General features: G+C 36.3%; 1 protein-coding gene across 9 annotated transcripts in view; it reads right to left on the bottom strand.

Moving 5' to 3' along the window:
• The window catches only part of ZNF236 (zinc finger protein 236), a 93,072-nt gene that overhangs the window by 58,688 nt on the left and 9,407 nt on the right, over window positions 1-24,977 (bottom strand). For all 9 annotated transcript variants that reach the window (XR_005103033.1, XM_037379381.1, XM_037379386.1 and 6 more), the window contains exons 2-8: window positions 21,601-21,743; window positions 20,144-20,308; window positions 15,231-15,409; window positions 11,930-12,054; window positions 8,424-8,596; window positions 5,893-6,039; window positions 3,893-3,964 (exon numbers count right to left, since the gene is read on the bottom strand). Coding sequence is in view for 8 of the 9 variants with exons in the window: in XM_037379381.1 (XP_037235278.1) it covers window positions 3,893-3,964; window positions 5,893-6,039; window positions 8,424-8,596; window positions 11,930-12,054; window positions 15,231-15,409; window positions 20,144-20,308; window positions 21,601-21,743 (1,004 nt within the window). In the remaining variant the exon portion in view is untranslated. The remainder of the gene's footprint in view (window positions 1-3,892; window positions 3,965-5,892; window positions 6,040-8,423; window positions 8,597-11,929; window positions 12,055-15,230; window positions 15,410-20,143; window positions 20,309-21,600; window positions 21,744-24,977) is intronic.

Raw genomic sequence — 24,977 nt, 5'->3', positions numbered from 1 at the left:
CTCTTTCATGCCTATTTATAAGGGGAATTCAAAATCCTTGAGAACTCCTGTGCTGTGAATGTGGCCTACTTTTCCTGTTTTTCTGTATGTGATTTTATTCTTAGCTATATTAGGAAATAAATTGCTTGTTGCACCCAGCTCACCAAGAAATCCAGATCACTCTGTATCAGTGATTTGTCCTCTTTATAAATTACCTCAATCTTTGTATCACTTTGATCAGTGATGATTTTTTATTTTCTTCCAGGTCATTGATAAAGCATTAAGTCAAGATTTAATCCCCCAGGGACCCCATCAGAAACACAGTCACGACAGTGATTCCCCAAGTCCCTCTTTTACAAGTTCTCTCAGTTTTACTCATGGTGCCTCACAATTTTAGTACACCATTCTATGTGAAAATATAAAACAACCATACTTTTTATCACCTCCATTACAAGGGGGAAAACGAAGAACCATTAAAGATGCAACTAGCTCTACTAAACATTAAACATAAATATCTGAACATTTATCCTAGTTCAACAGATGACAGCAACTGCACGTCAAGAAGCAGGCTGTGCATCTGCAGGCACAGAAACAAGCAGACAGTGTATCAAGGGAAGAATATCTGAAAACATGTAAAAAAGTTGCTGATGATTCACTTTAGCATTGAGGTTTGTCTGCATTAGCTTTGAGGTGATGCCACGCACTCCTTTTCCACAGGATTCCCACACCTCTTACAGTATAGTTACTACTGTAAAAAGAGGAGGTACTCTAGCAAGCAGAAGGAGGTTTCTGCTCTAACTGCTAGACTAGAAAGCCAGGCTTCTCCTTGCTTCATTTCCTAAATCCACCACATGGAGACTGAAGTTGACATTGTAAAGGTTCACACTTAAACTGCTTGGCGGCTCAGCAGTTACTAAGTCATTCTCTGGAAAAGAAACAAGTTTGAAGATGCTAAGACTAAGGATGGAACTGGACCATTTTTATCACTTGGTAAGCAAGAGCACCAGCCAATTCCGGGAGAAGGAGGCAATGGGATCCATTGCTCTGAACTGGCACCTCCCACTAAGGAAAAAAAACCATGGCACTCTGCATCAAGTACAGGGAACCACACGATATGACATCCTGACACAGGAGCCTAATTTCAACATTCAGATTCAATGAAAAAAGACAAAAACATCCTCTTGACTCTTAAGAAGGCGGCACACCATCAGTTTCTCTCTGGAAGTTTATTTGCTGGAGAGCTTTTGAATACAAACCACCCTACATGAAACAAAGTCAATTTACAGGAGAGTAGGGGTAGAGAAATGGGGGAGACGCTATGCAAGACTTGAACTTTAATATCTTTTTTTTTTTTAAGTGACTTCTACAATACCAATATGAATAGACAGACTACATTCTAGGCAATTTTCACATTCCTTTTCTGGAAAATAAATCTGGCATAACTATATGCAGACTGTAATTTTGTAAAATTTCAGTATTTAGGAATATCACAGAGCATAATCATAGAACGATTTAGGTTGGAAAAGACCTGTGAGGTCATCAAGTCCAACTGTTAACCAGGACTGCCAAGTCCATCACTAAACCATGTCACCAAGCACCACATCTACACGACTTACTTAAATGCCTCCAGGGGTGGTGATTCCAGCACCACCTCCCCGGGCAGCCTGTTCCAATGCTTGATCACCCTTTTGGTGAAGGAATTTTTCCTAATACCCAATCTAAACCTCCCCTGGTTTCCTCTTGTCCTGTTGCTTGTTACCTGGGAGAAGAGACTGACACCCACCCCTCTACACCCTCCTTTCAGGCAGTTGTAGAGAGCAATAAGGCCTCCCCTAAGCCTCCAGGCTGAACAACCTCGGTTCCCTCAGCTGCTCCATCTAAGACGTGTGCTCCAGACCCTTCACCAGCTTCGCTGCCCTTCTCTGGACACGCTCCAGCACCCCAATGTCCCTCTTGCAGTGAGGGGCCCAGAACTAAACATGGGATTCGAGGTGGGGCCTCACCAGTGCCCAGTACAGGGGGTTGACCACTTCCCTTGTCCTGCTGGCCACACTGCTTCAGATACCGGCCAGGATGCTGTTGGCCTTCTTGGCCCCCTGGGCACACTGCTGGCTCGTGTTCAGCCAGCTGTCCACCCCCACCCCCAGGTCCTTTCCCCCCAGGCAGCTTTCCAGCCACCCTTCCCCAAGCCTGTAGCGTTGCATGGGGTTGTTGTGACGCAGGTGCAGGACCCGGCATTTCTCCTTGTTGAACCTCACACAACTGGCCTTGGCCCATCGGTCCAGCCTGTCCAGACCCCTCTGCAGTGCCTCCTACCCTCAAACAGATCAGCACTCCCTCCCCGACTTGGTGTCACCTGCAAACTTACTGAGAGTGCGCTCGATCCCCTCATCCAGATCGTTGATGAAGACATTAAACAGAGCTGGACCCAGTACTGCACCCTGGGGAACACCACTAGTGACTGGCCACCAGCCAGAGGTAACCCCATTTGCTGCCACTCTTTGGACTCAGCCAGCCAGATTTTCATCCAGCGTAGAGTACACCCATTCAAGCCATTAGCAGCCAGTTTCTCCAGGAGAATGCTGTGGGAGACTGTCAAAATCGTTACTAAGGTGCAGGCCAACAACATCCACAGCCTTTCCCTCATCCACCAGGCCGGTCACCTTGGCATAGAAGGAGATCAGGTCAGTCAAGCAGGACCTGCCTTTCGTAACTCCATGCTGGCTGAGCCTGATCCCCAGGCTGTCCTGCACATGCCACGTGATGACACTCAGGATAATCTGCTTCATAATGTTCCCTAGCATATGTAATATGGTACATTTAATCCAGTATATTTTCAATGAAGTGTATCCTAATGGATGATGATGTTCTTTTTAGGCCTGTGCTTTCACACACAGAGCCTCCCTAAAAACCAGGCATCACTTCTGATACCAGTCTTTACCAAAGAAAATAGTTTCAATTGGTTAAAAAGAAAATGAAACATTACTTTAAATAAACTACTTTTGAAGAACAGCCATTTTTAATATTCTGTAAAGTCTTGCAAGAAACACAGTATAACTATTTATCTAATACAGCAAATATTAGTAATCAATTAGTTCATATAGTTCTGCTCTAAGTTAACTGGTCTTGGAACACTGAATTCACACTACAAGATAAAAAGAAAAGTGGACAGACTGGTTATGGTGACTTCAAAGCAATACTGCCACATTTCCTAGTCCTTGGTTTTGTGGATTCTAGTACACAAAACTATGATCAGTGGCTGAAGTTGGAAAGGGGAGGACTTAAGTCAAATTATTCTGTCACTAAGACACCGTGCTGCAACCTACTGCTGACAAACAATATGCTACATGGTCGCAACAAAACATGCTACTACTCTCACTGTGACTCGCACATGAATCAACGCTGCTTGCTACTGGGTTCCAGAAAGCTAGCCCTGCATCATCCTTCTCCAGCTCCACGGGCCTTTCCTGAGTTCCATGGGTCCACTGCTGCCTCAATTCCAACCAGCTCAACCAAAATGAACACAGGTCTCTCCCTCCCCACCCAAACCACGGTATCCCTGTGAAGTCAGACAGGCAGGATAACCCAGTATTTTTAAGAGTCCTTACTGTCCCCTGGTCTTTTTATACACAAGAGTATTTGTCTCCATTTTGAGGAACTAATGAACAGAATTACATGCAAAATCATGCGCATATAACACAGGAGGGAATATATAATCCATTCAAGACCTGTTCTGTTTCTAAATAAGTTTCTTCATTCACCAAGAAGCTTGCCTTCACGTATTAGTTGAACAACTTATCACAGAGGACCATTGCATACCCTTTTTCATCAGTTCAATGAAAGTTTACAACACTGTAAAGTTTCTCCCACTTTCAGCCTTGACACAAAGATATGACAGAAACTCTAGACTTACATTCTTCCACTTGTTATCAACAGGTTGCAAAAGATTAGCAGGGGATGTTGTTAAAGGCTGCGTGACAGAGTCCTACAAAGAAATGAAAAGGAAGTACTTTAAGCCTTTGTACAAAAAGAAGAAAAACATTGCTAATATCACACAGAAAGGTAGCACTGTTCATTTTCCCACAATATGGAGACTAGGAAATGAGCCCGTGGGAGAGATACAAATGTACACTGAATCAGTAACATTGCTTCATAGCTTATCTATGTTGAAATAACACAAGTTACAGAAACCAACAACTTGGTTATAAGCACTGATTCAGCAAAAGACAAATAACAGCCTTACAGTAAGCATATTTTACGAGATGTACTCATGTATCACACTACTATTCGGCAGCACAGCACTTCAGGAAACTTCAGCTTTTGGAACATGTATTTGTTAAGGACATAATCATTGTTCATCCCCAGGTAATAACGAGGGATGACAGAGACTGATCATAAACTTCAGAACAGAATTATTATACTGGTCATTTGTTGTTAAAGCAGCTATGCAAGTTTTGAGCAGAGTGAACAAGTTGGTACTAATCTAGGAATGCTAGTGCTGATCTAAGAACGTGGCATCTTTCTATAGCAATAAAAAAAATAATCATTATGTATCTGCAGTTTCAGATATAAAAATAAAAAAGCATAACACTTAGTATGAAATTGACTTGTCAGTTTTCTTTGTTCTTCCTTGTTAAAATTCTAGGCATCTGTTTTTAGAAAAAAAAAATTCTCCCATTTTGCTTATATATTGTATGGAGGTATTTACTTTTCCCCACTTTCATGCAAGCAGAGAAGTATGCATCATGCAGCAAAGATAATACCAGCACACTGCTGTATGCAATGTAAATGCAAAATACCTAAGCAAACCAAAACAAGAAAAAACAGAGCTGGCCAGAGAAAGCAAACATGAGGTAGTACAAAGGAATTCTTTTCCATCCTGCTTTTAAGATTAGGCTTGTGAATGTAGAAATGTACAAAACCAGAGATTATATGTACTTGCAAGCAAACAGGACACAATAGTCTTTTTTTTAAAAAAAATTAATTAACCTGAAGAGACAAACAGCATCTGCCATAAAAAAAAAAAATATCAAATATAAAAAAAAATTCAAAATGGTTCTCCAAACACTACTAGACACTTGTTTTCAACAAGATATAGCTGCACAATGGAGTTAAGACTTTAAATTTTAACCCTCCTCTTCAAAGTCTGGTGTTACTTGTCATTCATTGAACATTAAAGCATGAAAGTTGGAAGTTATGCAAAACAGAGCAGAATAAAGGTAGAAAAGGTAGTTCTATCCAAAGACCCAAAAAAAGTACTACAATATATCAAATATGCACTGGTTCAAAAAAATAAAAATAAAAATCTTAGGAATCCAGAAGCACTTTCTGAACTTTAGCTCCTTCTTGTACCTTGGTAAAGAAAGAAAAATATTTAGTGCTTCCAATACAGCTAACATTTTTCCCTTATCATCTGTCATATAAGAAGCTAACAGTTAAAATCAGTTATAAGAAATACTCAGAAGAAGAATAATCCACTATGTGCTTATAGGGACTAGAATTACATGAACAATTTCTGAAAATTAGTTGAAATCAATATATATAATATGAATAGTTCTAAACTTCATTGTTCCTGTAAAACTTCTCGATTATTTTTATGTTATCTGGAGAGGAAACCTTTCCTACCCACACAATCTGTCAGCACTTTAACTATAGTTTACTTAGTTGTAGAATTCAATTGTATTTTCAACCAAACCCTCAAATTCTAAACCCTTTTTTGCATATACTTGGCCAATTTACATACTGCCAATATGTAATCATGCAAATCAATTCCAGAAATTGCACAAAATGTAAAATTACAAGAGACAGCTACAGGTCTTTTAGTTCTAACCTATCTGAAGAATTACTGGAATGAAGATCTACACCCAATTAAACTCTTAAAAGCATTTTCACAATATACTGAGCAAAGCTTACCGCTGTAACATGAGACACATCTGCTGAAGAGCTCGCAGAATTCTGTGGACCAGCCATGTGCATCTTGCTGATATGTGTATTTAAACTACCCAGGCTTTTGAAGACGCAGCTACATTCTGTACAGTTGTATGTAGGGCCATTCTTCACCTTCAGTAAAACAAAAGTAACTAAGTAAATTTTGCCTACATCTACCAAATACTATGTTTTTCTTTATTTATCCACATAACAAATACACTATGGGATTATGGGAAGTAAAATAGTGTATTTTTCCTTTTTAGGAAATATTTACTGATACCCAGTTATGGATCTATCTGGTGTCTCTTGGATATCAAGTCAACTGTCATCTACATGCGTGACTGTCATCTCCTATTACCACTCCTCAATATCAGGAAGCACCAGAATGCAAAACAAATGTCATCTGTCAAATGAGGCCTCAGACTTTTCCCTCCTTATACTTTCCTACTGTTACATGCTTAGAAAGAAAACCAAAATGCAACTTTGTCAATTAAGATGTGTCTGAAGATGTTAACATCATACATAATACAAACAGAAATGTGGAAACACAAAGAGAAAAAATGTAGATAGTTTATCTTCAAATTTTGGCTCTTCTGTTTACTTTTGCAAATTTCCAAGAAAAAAAAAATCCACTTTTCAGGTCAAAGAAGAATGAAGGCAAGACAGACTGGGCCATAGGGACTCCATGAAAAAAACCAAAACCAAACCACCAAAAAAACCCAACATGGTGAAGGGCAGGGATGTTTAATATATAGTTTGTACTTAATTTAAACATGCAGGATGAGAAAGTGATCAGCAGCAATTTGCTTGGGTGCTTCAGGCCAAGGGGTTGAGGTAATTAAAGCAGAACAACCCTCACTTCCCCGGCTTCCTCTGCCTATCCCACAGAAGTAAGATCCAGGGCAGTACTTTCAATATATAGGGAACAACAGTGTCTTCAAAAGGAAACATGCTGCATTGCTTGCAATATAGCATGGACTTTTTTATTTTCTGACATTAACTTAAACTGGTACCGAGACTTTCAGAAGAGGCACTAACTAATAAAACACTGGTACAACTAAACGGTGAATAGGAAGTGAGAATCAAGCTGGTTCATTATCACCTGTAATGTTATTTTGTGACTGTCTCAGGCTAAAATAAAGAAAACAGAGTTCTGCATGCACTCTTGGAGGAAACACAGTGACAGCAAGAAAGAAAAAAAATATCTATAAAGGATCCAAAGCAGTAACTAAAATATAGGTTCAGGATCATGAAACACTGCAAAGGATGTAATTAAGAGACAACATTTCAAGTCCCTTATCACACACCTACCTTCCCCCTGCCCGCCCCCCCCCCCCCCAGCTTCTCACGAAAAAAAGAGTAACATGAGAAAAAAGTGGAAAATATTTTTGGCTTGATCCCCAACAATCTTGTAGTATTGAAAAAAAATCAGTGTAAATTATGAAATTCATGTTGGTGCATTTTTTTACGTAGCAAAAGCTATCACATATAGGGACCTGTGAACAGTGAGGAAGACTAGTCACAAAGTTATATAAAATGTAAACATATGATATATAATTATGCATAACACAAACCACTAAAACACATTAATATGCTAAGACACATCCTAAAAGTAAAAAACTAACATGCTAAAAGGGTCCTTAGTAAAAAAAGAATCCAATAAATAAGATCTATCGTTGAACACAAAATGGAAAACAAGAAAGCAAATCTCAGAGTTAGGGGAAAGAGTGAAAGCAGAGATGATATTCTGCATGCAGGAAAAAAAAAAAAAAGAGAAAAAAGCTGCCTCTGTCACTTCATACTTTCCAAATCAAAACTAGGTCTCTTTCTACTGGCATTTCCAACCACAAATCACTAGAGTCAGCAAGGAATTGCTGAACAAAGTTGCACAGCCAATGTTGCTCAAAGGATCATATTACATTAGCATAGCAGTACCTTTCAAATCTTAAAATTGTCTGTCACAAAGAAGAAAAAATCAGCATGAAGAGGTCAGAGACAACAATGTTTTTTTATCTCATTTTGTAATTTTTTTCTACCTATAACTGAAAAACCTCTGAAAAAGGGAGCAATATATATACTTCAAAGACAATTTGCAAGTATGCTCTATGATGGAGCTTGTGGGTTGCTGTCTGGCCTTGAAATTTTTCACCATTTTCTGCTTTGCTGCTTTTGGCTTACTTTCATCTGATTCTAGCCCTCATTCTCCCAAGACTGACATAGGTACATTTTTATACACCTGAAATCACTAAACATTTATTAATCTATCAATGTTCTGAAATGACAATGGTAAATGAAGGTTTTGCTAATTATCCTAAGTACACATTTATTCAGATTAAGCTATTTTAGAAAAGCCCACAGGTAAAACCAATAAACTGAAACCTATACTACAGCAGTAAACCTACACTGGCTACAGAAAGCACCAGAGAACATAGGAATAGCAAACAGGACAATTTAAATACTGAAAATGAAATAAGCAGTATATTAGCACCAACCACTTTATGAATAATTGTATTTACCTCTGAATGAACTCTCTGTATGTGTGACTGAAGATTGCCTTTCTGAGAAAAGGCTGCAGGACAAAAGGCACAAGCATGGGGTTTTTCACCAGTGTGCTTGATCATGTGGGTCTGCAATGCCCCCTTCTGGTTAAAGGCTTTTCCACATTCACTGCATTTGAAAGGTCTTTCACCTGAAAGGAAAGAGGAGGAAGAGGTGGGATAAGGGGCTTTACATAAGCATTAACAGTTTCCTGTATTTCCATGAAAAATTGTATCAGCTAAAATAAAATATTGCATATAGAGATCTGTACATACACACACACAAACATACGTTATTCGGTGTTTTGACAATGACATTGTTTACCTTGACCATCTTGGCATCTACTCTGATGAAGCTTAGCGAAAAACTTTTACAACCTAGTTGATGATTATCAGTTAAAAGGGGTAAAATAAATGAAATCTGTATGAAACAACTATCTAGAACAGCTTCCCTCAACTCGTGGTTTGCCAGATCAAATTGTTACTCAAAACCACTGGAGGAAAAGAAAAAAGGGAAAACAAAACGAAAACTACACATGCCATTCTTTCACACCAAATCCCATAAAATGCATATATACCTGCACAGAAACAAACAGGGGACCAGAGGGTGGAATGGACAGTAATAAATAACTAACAGTTAAAAATTTAACCTTTTATTTAGTCTAAAATCAAAAAGTCTCACAGCAACACTTCAAAAATGGCCAATGGTTCCCACTCCCCAATAAATATTAAGAGCCATTCATTCTTTACAACCACCTACTGAAAATACGCAATAAAATAACGTTTCTATTATATGAGATATTGTACAGCCCTGCTCAGAAAACAATTTAAGTAGAATGTTCATATTACTACTGAATGTTAAAGAAAAACTAGGCAATAATGTTACAGGAATGCTCTGTCACTATTTCCTGATTCTGGTGTTCTCAGTACTGTGAATACTTAACAGTTATTTGTACAGTAATGAATTAAGCATGAAAAACTCCCCAGAAATTCTAAGTGACAAAACATAATAGAACTGCATACACATATTACAAAGCTATTTACTTTAAACACACAGATACTAAGAACGAAGTTCAGTTTCTTATAACCATGTGTCTTAAATGACTACTGGAAATCTCCACTGTGAACTCAGTATTAATCTTTTTTTTTTTTCTTTTCATGAAATAATTCAGCTGTGACAACTCCAGGACCTCGAAAACATTTAACACTTTGCCTCTGCACCTTTCTATAGCAAAAACACAATGAGAATGCTGTACATTGTGTGCTCCACCAGTATTAATGCGTGCTAAATACTATGCACACTAAAGCAGTTTTCATCAGTGTTTTTATATAACTTCTAATTATATAGCTGTAATTACATCTAGTTTAGAATGATTAGTTCTTAATTAAATTCACTTTAAAATGAAAGCAGCTATTTTCAGAAATAGATTACAAGCATGTAACTCACATAGTATGAACTCTGAAGGAATGTATATTTTCTATTCTGCTACTTCTGGATTTTGAAGATCCTTTAAGGTCTGCAGGTCTTAACTGTATGTTTTTTAATGAAGATTAAAATACAGAACACTGACTCAGATCATCTTGGAATAAAATGATAAAATTCCTATTGGGTTTTCATAGGTAAAAAGTTTAGCTTCCACCAATAGCTGCTGGTGGACACATACAAGTATAGCTTCAGGTTAAGTTTGCCTATTTAAGTAAAACTCATTATAAAAACTGTATCTTATAGTGTGGAAACATGGAATTTCTGTGTTTCTCAAGTATAACAATAAAATACAGATTTGGGAGGGGAAATGGGGAGTTCATTACTTAGTTATTAATATGGGAGTTGCAAACCCTGAGACTGAAAATTTTTTCCCAAAGCATGTAAGTGCTAGAAACTAATAGCTATGAACAAAAGAAGTATTGCAATTAAGACACTAATGTAATGCAGTACAAGTAGCACAGACATGCTCTTTTAACAATTAAAGACTTAAGCATTCTAAATTCTTTAAAGAAGAGTTCTTTTTTTCTACATGTTTTACAGTACCTCAAGCAATTGGATGCCAGACAGATTGTCTGCAGATTCAGAGTCATAATACACTTCACAGATCAAATGACTATTTGCTAGCTACTTGGAACTTAAGATGACCTACCATCATGTGCAGATTGGGACTACATTTTCCATCTCTGGTCTCCCCACAGCAAATGTCTTTTTATTCTTAAAAAGAACTATAAATGTTCTTGATCTTTTTAAAGCTTAAAAAAAAAGTCCTCAACCAACTATAGTCTTGTTTCATTCTGACCAGAATAAGCTAAAATAACGTATCAAGTAGAGAATAGATGCGAAGTTAATTTTCAATTACTTTCTTTGGATATTACTTTGAGGAAAAATTCAGAGCAGGTACAAGGGTGACATCTTGTGTTACTATTCTCTAACTAGATCTATAAAAGTTAAAAAGTTTCCCAAGAAAGTCATGCAATGGAATTTAGATTTCTGTCTTGGTAAACAAGGTCATTCTTGTAAACAGCAACTCATCCTATCACTGTCTGAACAGACTGCTAATACAAACAACATTACATGCTTACATAATTGACTAGTTCAATTAGCTATAAACTAGTCAATTATGTAAGCAATTTACTCACAGGATGGAAAATACATACATATTGCACATCACTGGAGCACCTTCAACGAAGGTTTCATTTAAAGCCAAACTCCTGCTATATTATGTATAGCTGGTTAAAACCTAAAAACTGTTCTTATAGTCCCCTGTGCACTTCAAAAACTTGCATATTATTTTATGCTTGGCATTTTTCAGTTATTTCAATTGCTTAAGGGTTAAACATGCACATATTTATTTACAGTAATTTAGCAAAAAACATTTACTATTCAATTCTGGCCAGTCACATGCACTTCTCCAAGTATCAAAATTGCAATCTAAGTTCATCACCTCCCAAGTTCACTTTGGATATCCCAGAAATGGCAGTTACAGTAAGTACAGAAAATATATGGCAGTAACTTTAAATAAATAAATCTAAAACCAAAAGCCACTATGTTAGTGGCATTGTTCATTCTCATATACATCTATGCTTTTGGGGATTTTAAATTTTAGAACCTATTCTCTGGAGTATGTAAGATCTTAATTTGGAGCAGCTGACTGGCCCTTTTCTAATGATTCTGATTTTAGGCCCTGCTGAAACTTTAAGTACCAAAACTGGTATTCTGTAACAAATGAAACCTATGAAGTACTCCAAAGAAAAAAAAAAAAAAAAAAAAGGTAACTGTTTCTAATGAGATACCTCTGGAAATTTAAAAAGCATACAGGTTTCCTAAGCAAAGGAATTACATACAGGTTGTTTTAAATCAGCAGGTAACAGCATCTAATAAGCCAAATGTATTAATGCTATTTCAAGTCCCAACAGGGCAAAAAATATTTAGCATTTGACAGGTTAACTGAATTTTGTAAAACAGATGCAAACTAAAATAGCTACTTCCACAGCCTTACCTGTGTGTATTCTAACATGTCGTGTTAACTGACTCGGTTTCTGGAACGTCTTTCCACAGTGAGGACAGGAATAGGTAAACCCACTTCTGTCAATGTTTCTATTATAAGATCTCGTATTCGATACCCTGTCATTTAAAAAAAATATTAGTAATTTAAATAAAATAATCTTAATATTAAACATTACTTTGAAGAAGCTTATTTTACCTCATAATTTTTAACAGTGTAAATCTGATAACAATATATAGTATCAGCTGCAACAGTAAAAAAGCAAACAATTTTAATGATACTGAAAGAACAATGAAAACAGCACCTTTCTAAGTACCTACAAGCACCAATAATTGTAGTTATTTCTGTAATAAAATCAATACATCTTAGAGGTTCTCTAAAGACATTTTCACTATGAATTCTTCCAGAACTATACAGTGACTTCACAGATATTATTTTGGTGGGGACGTTCAACTCTGTGCATCTCCATTTCTTTTGCTTGAACATAGCAAGACTTTAATTCTTAACTTGAGTATGAAGATCTCATTAACTAGAGTACCAATGCAGTTGCTGAAGTCTAACATGAATAGGTTAAGAATGTAATGCCTCAAATATTCACCACTGCCCCTCAAATACAAACCACACTCTCCACAGAGACACAGTTAACAGTTGATACAAATTCCCAAAATTCATTTCTTTACAAAGCAGATTAATTAGTTTAAATGACTGCTGAAGAACATCAATAGCAATGTGGAAAATCAACAACTGATTTTATGTTGGAAAAAAAGGAAAAACAAAACCCTAGATCTTACAGGCCATCACAACTCAGCTAAACAAGCGGAAACCAGAAGGCAGTGGACAAACCAATACAGTATATAGAGTACTCCACATTTTCCACAGTGCCCCAGTATCTACACTTATACAGTAATCCAACTTGTCAGTACTGCTTAAAGCTAACTGAAATTACACAAAGGTAAGTACCTGGTATTTTTTCTGATCTGAAAGAATTAGCTAACGTGCAGCAGATGTGCAAAACACCACCACCACCTTTGAAACACAAGTTGGTGTACCAATGTAAAAGATATGCATGAACTGTTACTTCCCTGCTAACACAGGAAATCATTAAACTTCTGCTCAAATGCTGTGCTTTCTACTCTAAGAGAACATAGATATTCAGTATATTTAAAGAAAAGCACATTTCCCTTCCAATTACTTCAAACAAGTATTACATGCATTTTTAAACTCTTTTTATGATCTTGCAGAGTGAGCACAGAATGCGGGTAATATATTTTACTTCCACATATTAATTTTATCTACAAAAACTTACTGAAGTACTCAGAGTAAAGCTGACTGAAGATTGAAGAGGAGGAGAAATAACATGTGACAGATGTTACAACCTCTTCTTTCCATCTCAGAGCAGATCTAGACCAGCCTGATTGTCAGAATACACTCTTTGATAAGCAACGTCTGTTTCAACTACAGCTGCAGCACTTTACTAAAGGAAATAATATTCAATTTGGAGGAAATTGTAGGGACAACCCTTAAAGATCTGATCACCTTTAAAGAATTTCATCATTTAGGGTCGTAATGACCATTTGCTTTTTAGCAAAAGGCAGATACTAAATTTGAATTAGAACTTCGGAATAGTTTTCCATTCAAATGATTCAGAGACCAAACAAATACCTTTTTGGGAAGGGGGAGTGCAACCACTCTATGAAAAAAACCTAAGGGAGCAAGGCTCTTTATATTTTTAAATCCTAAAAATATTGTGAAGCTGAAAAGCAGGAATGAAACTGACTTATGTCTTTGAACTTTAAATATACTGTACAGTCAAACAAATTAGATCAAACTAACTTTTAATAATCCATCAATTCATCTTTTCCTGTTTAACAGTATGAGAAGAATATGTTAAATAACAAAAAAAAACAAAATCAGAATTTCCTTGTTTTTCCTTTCAAAATCATTTCTATTGAAATACAGAAGTTCTGAGCTACATTAGCTTTGTGATGAAATGGAGGGGAAACACAATTCATTAACCTGGCTCACATACGTGGGTTATATTGGTACTGCTGGTGAAAGGACAGTAAACACCATTATGGACAGCAGTTTATCAAATTCAAATGCAACATGTTTCTACATCTGAACTGATAAATAAGGCGAATCTCACATAAGGAAGCTATGAATCCAGAAATAATCCACATTTAGGAAAATAAACAAATCATCATGGAGCACTTATATTTCATTTATGTCAAAATGTAGCATGCACAATACTCTCTCAAAATCACAGCCATCAGACTGCATTCACTCCTCTAATCTTTATTGATTCATTCTAACTTACACGAGATGTCTGTAAAAAGAATGCTTTTGTGTGTAATGTAATGCACTTATATAACCCAATACAAACATAACTTTATACTTCAAACCCTCAATTTTCAGCTTGCAAATGGAAATCACAACTACAGTTCTTTAAACCTTATGGAACACAACTAGTAAGATCTTACAACCTCTATCATCTGCTAATGAAAATAATTGGAAATCGCCAATACTTCTCATTTTTAAAAATGTATTTTCTTGTCTTTTTTGTAAAAACAGAGTGAAGATTGAAAGAGAAATAATCTATCAAAACTTCAGGCTTTCTTAAGGTATAAACTTCATCAGGAGAAGTAAGTTTTCTTTCTTATAACTTAAAGGAATTTTCACCCTCCTAAAACTGAAGCTAAACTAGAGAGCTGAAATAAAGGACAAAACAAACATTCACCGAAAATAAGAACAGCATTTATTAAGCCTCTTCTTCCCTTTATTTTGTGCTTTTTCAGATTTACAAGAAAGTCATAGCAGGTTGTGATGAGGACCACTTGCAAAAGATGATTAAACTTCAAGGAACAACTTATGTCTTTGCAGAAGGTAAGCATCAGGACTTTTGCAATTACAATAAATGCCATGTAAAATTAGTGTACGTTTGCTTCAATGTACTGCCATTAGCCTTTAAAATCGTGAATGAACACACTTCAAAAATCACTTTGTATCAAGAAAACTTAACCTGTATTTACAAATAGCTAGTAGATGGAACTATGGATTAGTATGGGTGCCTAAATACAAAAACAGAAGGAAGGGGGAAAAAAAAGCCTCCAAAAATAACCACCTAGTTTAACAAGGTTTTAAAAACCTAATGCCATTTCATAACAGCATACCAGAGAAAAGAAATTATCTGCATAGATCATGATAGTTTGCTGACTGGAAATACTACTCCTGCCTTCCCCAGCTATCACCATAAAAGTAACATCTGCTCATTTTGTCACAATCCCACAATTGTCACCTTATTTTATAGTGAGTTTTCATATGCTCCTTTAGCTGTGAGGAAGTTTCAAATTCCTTTTTGCAAGACTTGCAGCTGTGGATCCTACTGCCTGCCAGTTCTTGACGATGTTCTTCCATGTGTATGGACAGCTGACTCTGTAAAGTAAATTCATCTCCACACTCTGAACAGATAAGATTCTGAAAGAAATAATAGAGACTGATTTTTCAAAAGATTCCCAAGCAGCAATACACACGCACAAGCTTTGCTCAAGTAGATGAACGTATCCTTCTATGGACATTGGCAGCTGCAAGCAAGCAGCAGCAAAAGTACACAAGCAAAAAAGTTTATGAGCCCCATAATATAAATCATGAACAGTAATCACTGCAAGCTTATGGCAATATTTATATTTTAAGAAACTCCACTGAAAATTAGTTCTGAAATAGTTCATATGGTAGCAGAAACAAGCAGTTCAGTACCATCATCACCACTTTGTACTTTCTTGGTATGCTAGTTCAAGACACACACAGAAACCTACACCAGTGTCATTACACTATGGTCTACATAAACTTTATAAAAAATACTTTCTAACCAAAACCATCTTAACTGTAGACTCAGAGATTTTACACTTTTACTGGTTAAAGTGATTCAGACTGTCACTTTTTAACATTGATCCCCCCAGAGTTACTACTGACTTTAACATAGCTTCACAAAAAAGACAACAGAAATAAATAGGGACTCATACTGTTTTTGACAGATACCTCTTCAACCAATTAATGTTACAGCAGTGTTAAACACCACTTTCCAGTTATATGAGTATTCCACGTTATTTAGAATGGAGATTATACGTGTAATGTTTCATGCAAAAGCACTGCCATTTCTCTAAAATACAGAAGAATCAAAGTCAAATACTGTTTCAATGAAAACTAAAAGATCTGCCTTTATTTGACTTCCTTTTGCTTTTCAAAGCCATTTATTTCTCAATGTATTTTTATTTTACAAAATCTAAGCAGAGTGTTAAGATTACATGTCTAAAAATATTCACCATCTCTTTGGCAACACATCTTGTTACATATTCCTTACTGGTATGCCTAAGAAACTTCAGACAGTTTTTGTCTCAGTTCATTTTTCAGTAATAGTGATTATCACTGCAAATGGAACTGTTTTTTATCCTCCTCCCTTTTCTCTTCTTGAATTATCAACAGGAGAAAAAAAAACAACCCAGTGTGCATTTAAAAAAAGATACTGACAAGAATGTTTTAATCAAGAGAAACAAAGATATGCCGTACTATTTTTAAAATGCTATGACAATAAATTCGCGCCCTAAGCCTGAAAAAAAACCCCAAAATTCTGTGGTATCACCAGATGACGTTTCATGGAATCATAGAATGGTTTGGGTTGGAAGGGAACTTAAACATCACTGAATTCCAACCCCCTGCCATGGGCAGGGACACCTTCCACTAGATCAGGTTGCTCAAAGCGCCATCCAGCCTGGCCCGGAACACTTCCAGGGATGGGGCATCCACAGCTTCTCTGGGCAACCTGTTCCAGTGTCTCACCAACCTCACAGTAAAGAATTTCTTCCTAATACCTAACCTAAATCTACCCTCTTCCAGTTTAAAGCCATTACCCCTTGTCCTATAACTACACAAGAAGTTAACTTAAAAATCTGAAGTCCTTTAATGAAATTAAATGAAATTTAATGAAATTAATGACCTCAAAAATTACTTGTTTAATCTAACCTAGAGATCATTATTACTGGACTCAAGTTACAGTGTAGGACAATAAATAAATACTACTTTCTTCTCCAGGACCTACACTCAAATCTGAAAAAAAATCCTTCTTATTGAAAAATACTGTTCTTATGCAAGTTTGGTTTATGATGATTCTTTCATACAAATGGGGGAGAATTATCTGAAGAGAATCTTACAGTGCACATACTATACCAAGCTCATGGACCCTCTCAGAATTGAGAGGTTTTCAATTGCTTCCCAGCATCTTTCAGACACACATATCTATAACATTAAGTTACTATTGCACGTATCATATTAAGCAACTTACACACACACAAAAAAATAACAGCCTAAGAAATATTTGAGACAACACAATTCCACGTATTTTTATTCGTTACTGTGGAATTTGCTGTAGGAAAGCAAGGTAATGGTAAACCAGAACTGTACAGAGCAATCTATCACGTCAAATAGCCTCTCTGGAATAGGCAGTACCAGATTTATTTCATTTGTCCCTCAAGCAAACAAAAAAATTCACACACAGAACAAGTAATTGCACATTGCTAACCTCAGTGTGGTTAAACCCACCTTCTAACATTAAACAAAAGGGGCTGATCATACATTGTTAGATAATACTTAAAATTCCCAAACTCAGAAATAATTTTATAACACTTTATGCATATGCATTTAATTCTGCCTGTATTAACTATCTTTGTCTTATCAGATGCAATATCTGAAGGTACCCTTTAATACTCATGATATTCACCTGTTTAGTGTCACTGAATCTACCTGAAAAAAAGATTTTCATTTGCACTTTTTCAGACCATTGCTCCCCAATCATAAGTCAGGACAAATCAAATACAGCAAACACTCTTCACAAAAAAAAAAAAAAAAAAAAAAACAAAAAAAAAAAAAAAAAAACAAACAAAAAAAAAAAAACACACACACACCAAAAAAACCCCAACACCTACCGCAACCCCCGCCCCCCCCCTGGATTTTATAACAAGAGAATTTTCACTTCATATCCACCAAGCATCAGTTTTAACTTTTTCAACACACTAAAGTTTTCCTAAAGCCCAAGAAAACCTCATGGTCATGGAGAAAGACAACATATTAGCAGTTTTAATGTAATAAATCAGAATTTTTCAGGTTTTAATTTAGCATTCCGGTCTCACCAGGTCAAAAAGTAGCCATGGGTACCACTGTCCACTTCCACTGAAGAAATGGACAAAACCAAGAATCATCTATAAGGTTGGGCATATTTATACAAGGTATGCTCTTTATGGCTTCTTAGAAGAAAGCTACCTGAAAGTGAGGAATTTCAAATATTTTTTCCTGTTACCTAGTTCATCACACATAAATCACCACAGAATGTGAAGAGAAAAGTTAGGTCTCTTGCAAGTTTGATTTCAATAGCCTAGGAAATTGCTTCTATCTGGAACCTCTAACAGGAGCAACTGATTATGAAAATCTGCATTTCAACAGACAGACATGCTCTCCCAAATGTAATTGGAGAGCTCAAGAAGCTAATCACACTAGTTTCTTATTATTGCCCTTCTGCACTCAGCTGTAGATAAAGCTGGCTGATGCAGCACAAAGCAAGGCTAAAGTTACTCAAACTTCAGCTTCGTACAGCAAGCTCCTCAATCGCTATGTTCTCGTATGTGTCTTTGCCGTTTGCAAATTTTCAACCCTTTGAACAACAAAAGCAGGAATAGCAAACAGGACAGAGAATGCACTCCACTGGTAACTTCTTACCCTGCACATTACGAAAAATTCCTGAATGACAGCTACTGCCATCGTCAAGACCCTCTGCGTCACGTTCAAATTCCAGCTCTCCTACAGTCCCTCTGCATAACTACTGGGAAAGTCATTCCTGCAATTCTCTGTGAATTGTTATGTTCATCTCTGTTTTATCACTGAATTACAGGGCATTATAAGAATATATTCATTAGCAATTGAAAGGTGTTCATATTTTTATAAACAATTTTCAAGCTGCAGACTGAATTTTAAATTGGAAGGCATCACACAACCTATTCTTCTGACATCTGCACCAAGCATCAATATCAGAGCTGCTGAAGTGGATAAAAAGTCACTTTGTGATAGAAATGAATACTAAAAATCACTCTTAGGCATCTTTCTTGATGCTCAGCTTCCTTACTCCGATGTTTTTAGTAATTCATAAATCAAGTTTCCTCAATAAATAGCCATTACGCGATGTACCACTATAGATATATCAACATGCAAGAGAATTGTATTCAGGTCCTCTCATCACTTAGATGTGTATGTGGTAATATGTGAAGTGATAGCAAGATTACAGAAGAACATTCTTAGACAACATTCTCTACAGATGGCATTCTCTGCCTGGTTTAGGGGAAAATGCAGACAGGCCTATCACTCCAAAGCTACTGGTCAAAACTGCTGCAAGCTGTCTGCAGTTGGCATGGAGAAACATACAGTTGTTATGTGTATGATTAGAAGTCTGGCAATAAAAGTGCATACTTGACTCAGCTCCAGTTCTCCAACAAACTGCAATTTTAAAAAAGGCTTTACATGGGGAAGAGATAATTACATGAATGAAAACTTGGTATTTTGGGCTGTACAATCAACTCTGGCAACAGCAGTAATGCAGTTAATGACTATAAAGTGTGCAAAATACTACTATGCATTGTTTCTAAGAATTTAACCCACGCCTTATAAAAATGGAAAATTAAACTGTGAGAGGGAAAGGAATAAAGAGTCTTCTCAAGTGAACTACCACTCAAAAAAAGGGGTGGGAGCTCTAGATAAGGGAACAGCTTCATGATGCAAGAAAGAAGATGGCAAGAATGCTTCACTATGACATCTATCATCAAAAATGATCACCCAAACTATTACGTGTCGGCTTATCAATCTACCTGAAGTCACAGAAATTGCTCAAAATAAAAGTATATGTAAATAACTGATCAGTTAATGTTCGCGTATGATCTGGTTATCTATTAAACATGCACAGATTCTCTTTGTTAGTAAAGACAGGATAAGAACATTTGCTTATATTAATTTCTGCTGCTATTATTAAAACAGACTCGCCACTAGAAATTTTATATTTCTTCTGAATGAGACCATTTATTCAGTCCTCCAATTTAAAGCATATAGGGAAGGGATGGAGCATAGCCATTATGACATGTCTTCTCAAAATTTAAATTATGAGGTTCAATGAATTACCTCTTCCTTCTCATGTAGCATTATATGAGCTTTCAGACTGGCTACTCTGGAGAATTTCTTGTTGCACACAGGACACGTAGGATCTTCACCATTGTGAGTACATTTATGAAGTGTCAAGTTGAATTCAACATTAAATGACATTGGACACTGGTCACATCGGTGAGGCTGTTAAAACCACAAAAATAAAGACAAAACTCAATCTCCCCTTAAATACATATACCCTAGGTGACACATATGACCATACAAATAAAAATGTTTGAAATAAAAATGAGCAACTCAACTACCTACATATGATAATGATCCTTAGTAATACTAGTCTTGGTTATTTTCTCTTCTATGCATCTCACTACTGAAAATGCCTACGTAGCATTTCAAAACCATTGGTGAAAGAAGGCAGGGGAACTAAAGCAAGCAGACCCAAAACAGACTGTCTGAGGAGATGGAAGTTAGCAGAAGAGAAGAATGAGCAAGAGACTGGAATAAATTTTCTTACTTCAACAGAGACTGTGATTGAGATTCCCTTAAGCAAAATTAATAATTGAACCAGCAAAGCAAACAGCTTAGTTTATGCTAGGATTGGCTGCTCTTCAAGTGGTAACCGCACCATCAGTTTTCATTCTTTAAGAGCACCTTCACTTTTAGATATAATGGTTCCTCCACAAGTGTGCAATAGAATGGTTTTAACAGTATCAACCTCCATTTTTTATATCTCAACTTTACTTAAGTAGTTAATAGTATACATGAATTACCATCCCAAAGTCCTACATTTTGTACCTACAATCTGTACCTACAGCTACCTCAAACAGTAATAAAATTATTTTTCACACACGTGTAAAGGAGTTTTAGCTTTGTGAAACAAAAAGCAATGAACAGAAATAAAATACTTCAGAATACAGATGAAACCTGTGGCAAAAACTGCGTTTAAAGTCAGCCTAGTCTCAATCACATATCTCTGTTTTTCTCATTCTTTCCCAAATTTTATTTGTAAGCGGCTAGAGTAGTGATATTAATCTACTGGCTAATACATATCTACTAGATTAGGTTGCTCAACATTATAGAAAACAGCTATAAGAGTCCAGCAGGGTCTAGTTATTCAATACAACCATTATTTTCTTTTTATTGTTAATGTGTAGTATCAGTTTGAACATTAAAGAAATCTCATCTACCTGAATATTTTAAAAATGAAAGAAAATGGCTAAAATTAGAAACTACTGAACTGGAAACAACAATCTAAATAAATGGCATCAAAGTAAGGTCCTGTCTCAAAGGAAACATAAGGAAGCATGAAAGAGAAACTTCATAGAACTCTGATGTCCCCAAATAGTAATTACTAGTGATGTGAGTAAAAAAAAAAAAAAAAAAAAAAAATTTCTGTCTTGTGTTACTTTTACTTGTCAGTATAGAAAAGATCAATATGCACTAGTATTTTCTAAGTTTACACCTACTACAATTCATACCTTGTCATTTTGCTCATGATCCCTCATATGGCGCTGGAACTGGGTCTCTTTTGGAAAGGACAGCAAACAGATCTCACACTTATGGAAGTTAGGTACCTGGTAGGGAAAATTACTGTTCTCTGTATTTGGTGTCAGAACATCATCTACAAAACAAGCATCAAAACATTTGTAAGAAGTCACATTGTAATTTATTATAAAACCCAGAAACTATTCAAACTCGTGTAAGATTTTGTCTTATACAGGATTCATGGGATCTTGAAGATATGGGGCATAAACATTACTGCTTCCATTGGCACAAGATCAACAGCATACTTCCATCTCTCCAACTGCCAGTCACTAAGGAGATAAATATCACCTTTTCCTAGTAATATGAAATACATTATTTCTGTGCTTCATAAACACCCATCAAGTTTGCAACAAAATAAAATATTGCAAAATACACTAGGTATAAGACAGACACTGCTGGGGTTACTTTTAATATTACATTACACATTTCTAAAAAGACCTTTATCACACAACACAGTCAACAGTTCTGTCTACATTGGTTTTCTGTCCCCTCTGTCCTGTTTTGTCCCCCTGTCCATCCCCCCCACACCTCTTTTTAAGAAAAATTTAGGCATCTTTTCTTTTTTCTGCTTCTGGCAATGTAACCCCCTTACTGGTTACCTTTGCAGTTGTAAAACCAACACTAATGTTGCAAATAGCTGACAGAGATGCAATAAACTGCAAGCCAAAGTGTGTACACATGAATTCAACAGAGGAAAAATTTTTTTTAAATAGACCCACTCTATGCCCATACAGTTTTCTTCTTTTGAACTCCTACAGTCACACAACTTCTGATACACAATTTGCAAGCTTCTATATCCTCTGTCTCAAATCGCTGAAGTCAGTCCTATAAATATTCAGGATATATGGAAAATATTAATTCAAGTAAGTTAAACACATCTTACACTTGAAAAGATACTGTATTACTAAGGAAATTATCCTTTTGTAAGAAAACCTTTAAGAACAGCAATTGGCAGCAGGGGTTAAAATATGTAAGATCATTCAAAGCAGTATTAATAAAACGAAAATAAAAATCTATTTACTCATGCTGCAGATAAAAGACAATAAAGAGAAAAAAATCCACAGAATTCAGTTTCAAACACTGTCACAACTCAAAGTGCGTCAAAACAACAGAATGCAACAGGATGCAAAAAAGGGAATGTTGATTTTATTATCTAGACACACAAGGGCTGATGTTTCCCTTTAAGAAAGTCTATACTTCTTACCACGTATGTAAGAATTCAGCATAGGAAGTAACAACACAACTAGAAGTTTACAGCATCCTGTTTACATTTCCTGTGAGGAAACCGAAGATTACAATGCATATAGTACTTCTGCTCAGTACTTTACCCATCTCAACATACTGTCTCACTCAACACACCACTTACAGAGGAAACAAAACAAACAACAAAGAAAACCAGACACACAAAAGAAACAACCAACACCTTTCGTCCTGACCACCTTTTTTTCCTGCTAAAACTCTCATAAACAAATTCTAAAAGCTTGTACTTGAGAAAGCTCTAGAAAACATTTCAGTACATGATAATCTGAGTGAGAAATCACAACCAAAACAACGTCCTGGGAACTTACGCTTCCCACCTCTGGACTAAGTCACACAATTAACTTCTGCTTTGCAAAGTTTAGCTACATATCTTTCTGTTAGAGAGAAATACTTTACGTAAGTATCACAAATCTTTTAACATGTATAAAACCTACTGCATCCTTTAAAGGGCTCTCGGTTATAAGTTCACAGTATATGCAGACAGTACCAATAACATCCCTGAAATGGTCACATTTCTTCAAAAGCCGAAAAGCACAGCTTTAATTACAAAGTCACTGTCCTTTAAGCAACCTTGTGATAAATATACCCGAGTAGAATAAAGGGCACAAAATCAATTTCTGTAAATACTGGCATGACAAGAAACGGTGAACAAAAACCTACTCCAATACTTGGACCATATGAAAATGTAATGCAAGCAGCTTTCCTTTCCCCTAGAAAAAGTGGTAATTGTTCAACCCCAGGAAGGCCTGACCTCTCGCTTTAAAATGGCAACTGAAAATTTATACAATCCATGACTTCAGAAAGGCCTTTAAGCCCTCTCCATGAACCGAAGAGATTACTATCTTTAAACACTCACTCTTGAGATCAAAGGCACTGGACAACATACAAAAACAATGCTTAAGTGGTTGAAGTAGCAAAAGTGTAAGGTGCTAACTTCTCTACAATGTGAAACACAGAAAAAGCAACATGCTCACTGGCATCTGAATAATACTACCAAAGGACTTACTCGTAGGTCAATAACGTTTCTATATATAATGTTTATTAAATGTGTATCATGCCAGTATCAACCACAATACTGATTAATTGACAAGCTATGAATTTTCCTCTGGAATTCAAAAAGGAGTTTAACTGTATTTTAATGAACAATTAAAAATCTTGGTAATGTTCCAATAGAATTTGATGACTGCAAGTGTATGAAATCATACCACCTGATGCAAAAACATACCAGAAGAAGATACTTCAGTTTTTGCTTTACAAATAAGGAAATGATCACCAGTAAAACAAACAGAAAGGGGTAACAACAGCATAACCTTAAAATACTTCATAGGTAAACACAGAAAATCAGCCACAGCTTTGGGAAATGAATGGTTGAGCACATCACACCCTGTGTTGAAGTATCACGAACTTCTCCAAACTAGTTCATGGGTGACCATAAACCCTGCACTGCCTGCAAGCATTTTCACCTTCCTCAAGGCCCTCAGACCCCAAGGAAGAAGAAATAGAAAGCACACATTTAGAAAATTCATTGCTTATGTCTGTAACATTGTAAGACTTACTCATTCAAAGAAAATCTAACTCTTTCCAAAGCCAAATCTTACGCTTTTTTGGTACTATATTTCATATTGCTAAAGAGCAAAGGAAAGACATTTCAGAACCAAAACTGGACTCTACAATAAGCAACTGGACTGTAAACTCCAGCTTGACTTGGCAGAGGATGCTTACTGCAGAAATCCTTAAAGGATAAGGCATAGCAAATAAATTTTTATCAGATTCCAGAATTCTTCAAAGGCTCAACTACTGGAAGATCAGGCTGAAGACTTGAAGACTGCTCTAAGTAGTTACAGCCAGCATGAATAGAAAGACAGTCTAGTTTGGATTTAAAAGAACTCTGAAAGTTCAGTTATTTCACTCAAAGTGCAGGACTGAGATCTAACGGAGATTAAAATAAAAATATTCATTAACGCTATGTCTGAAGTAGCTTAAGGGAAACATGAGGCTATAACAACCTTTTTTCACTTGTACTCTCACTTTGGTCCTCACAAAATACTTT

Source organism: Falco rusticolus, chromosome 3 (genome assembly GCF_015220075.1).
Source record: "Falco rusticolus isolate bFalRus1 chromosome 3, bFalRus1.pri, whole genome shotgun sequence".
NCBI lineage: Eukaryota > Metazoa > Chordata > Aves > Falconiformes > Falconidae > Falco > Falco rusticolus.
The sequence above is the reverse complement of the archived record's forward strand: the minus strand, read 5'-3'. Positions and strand labels throughout refer to the sequence as shown.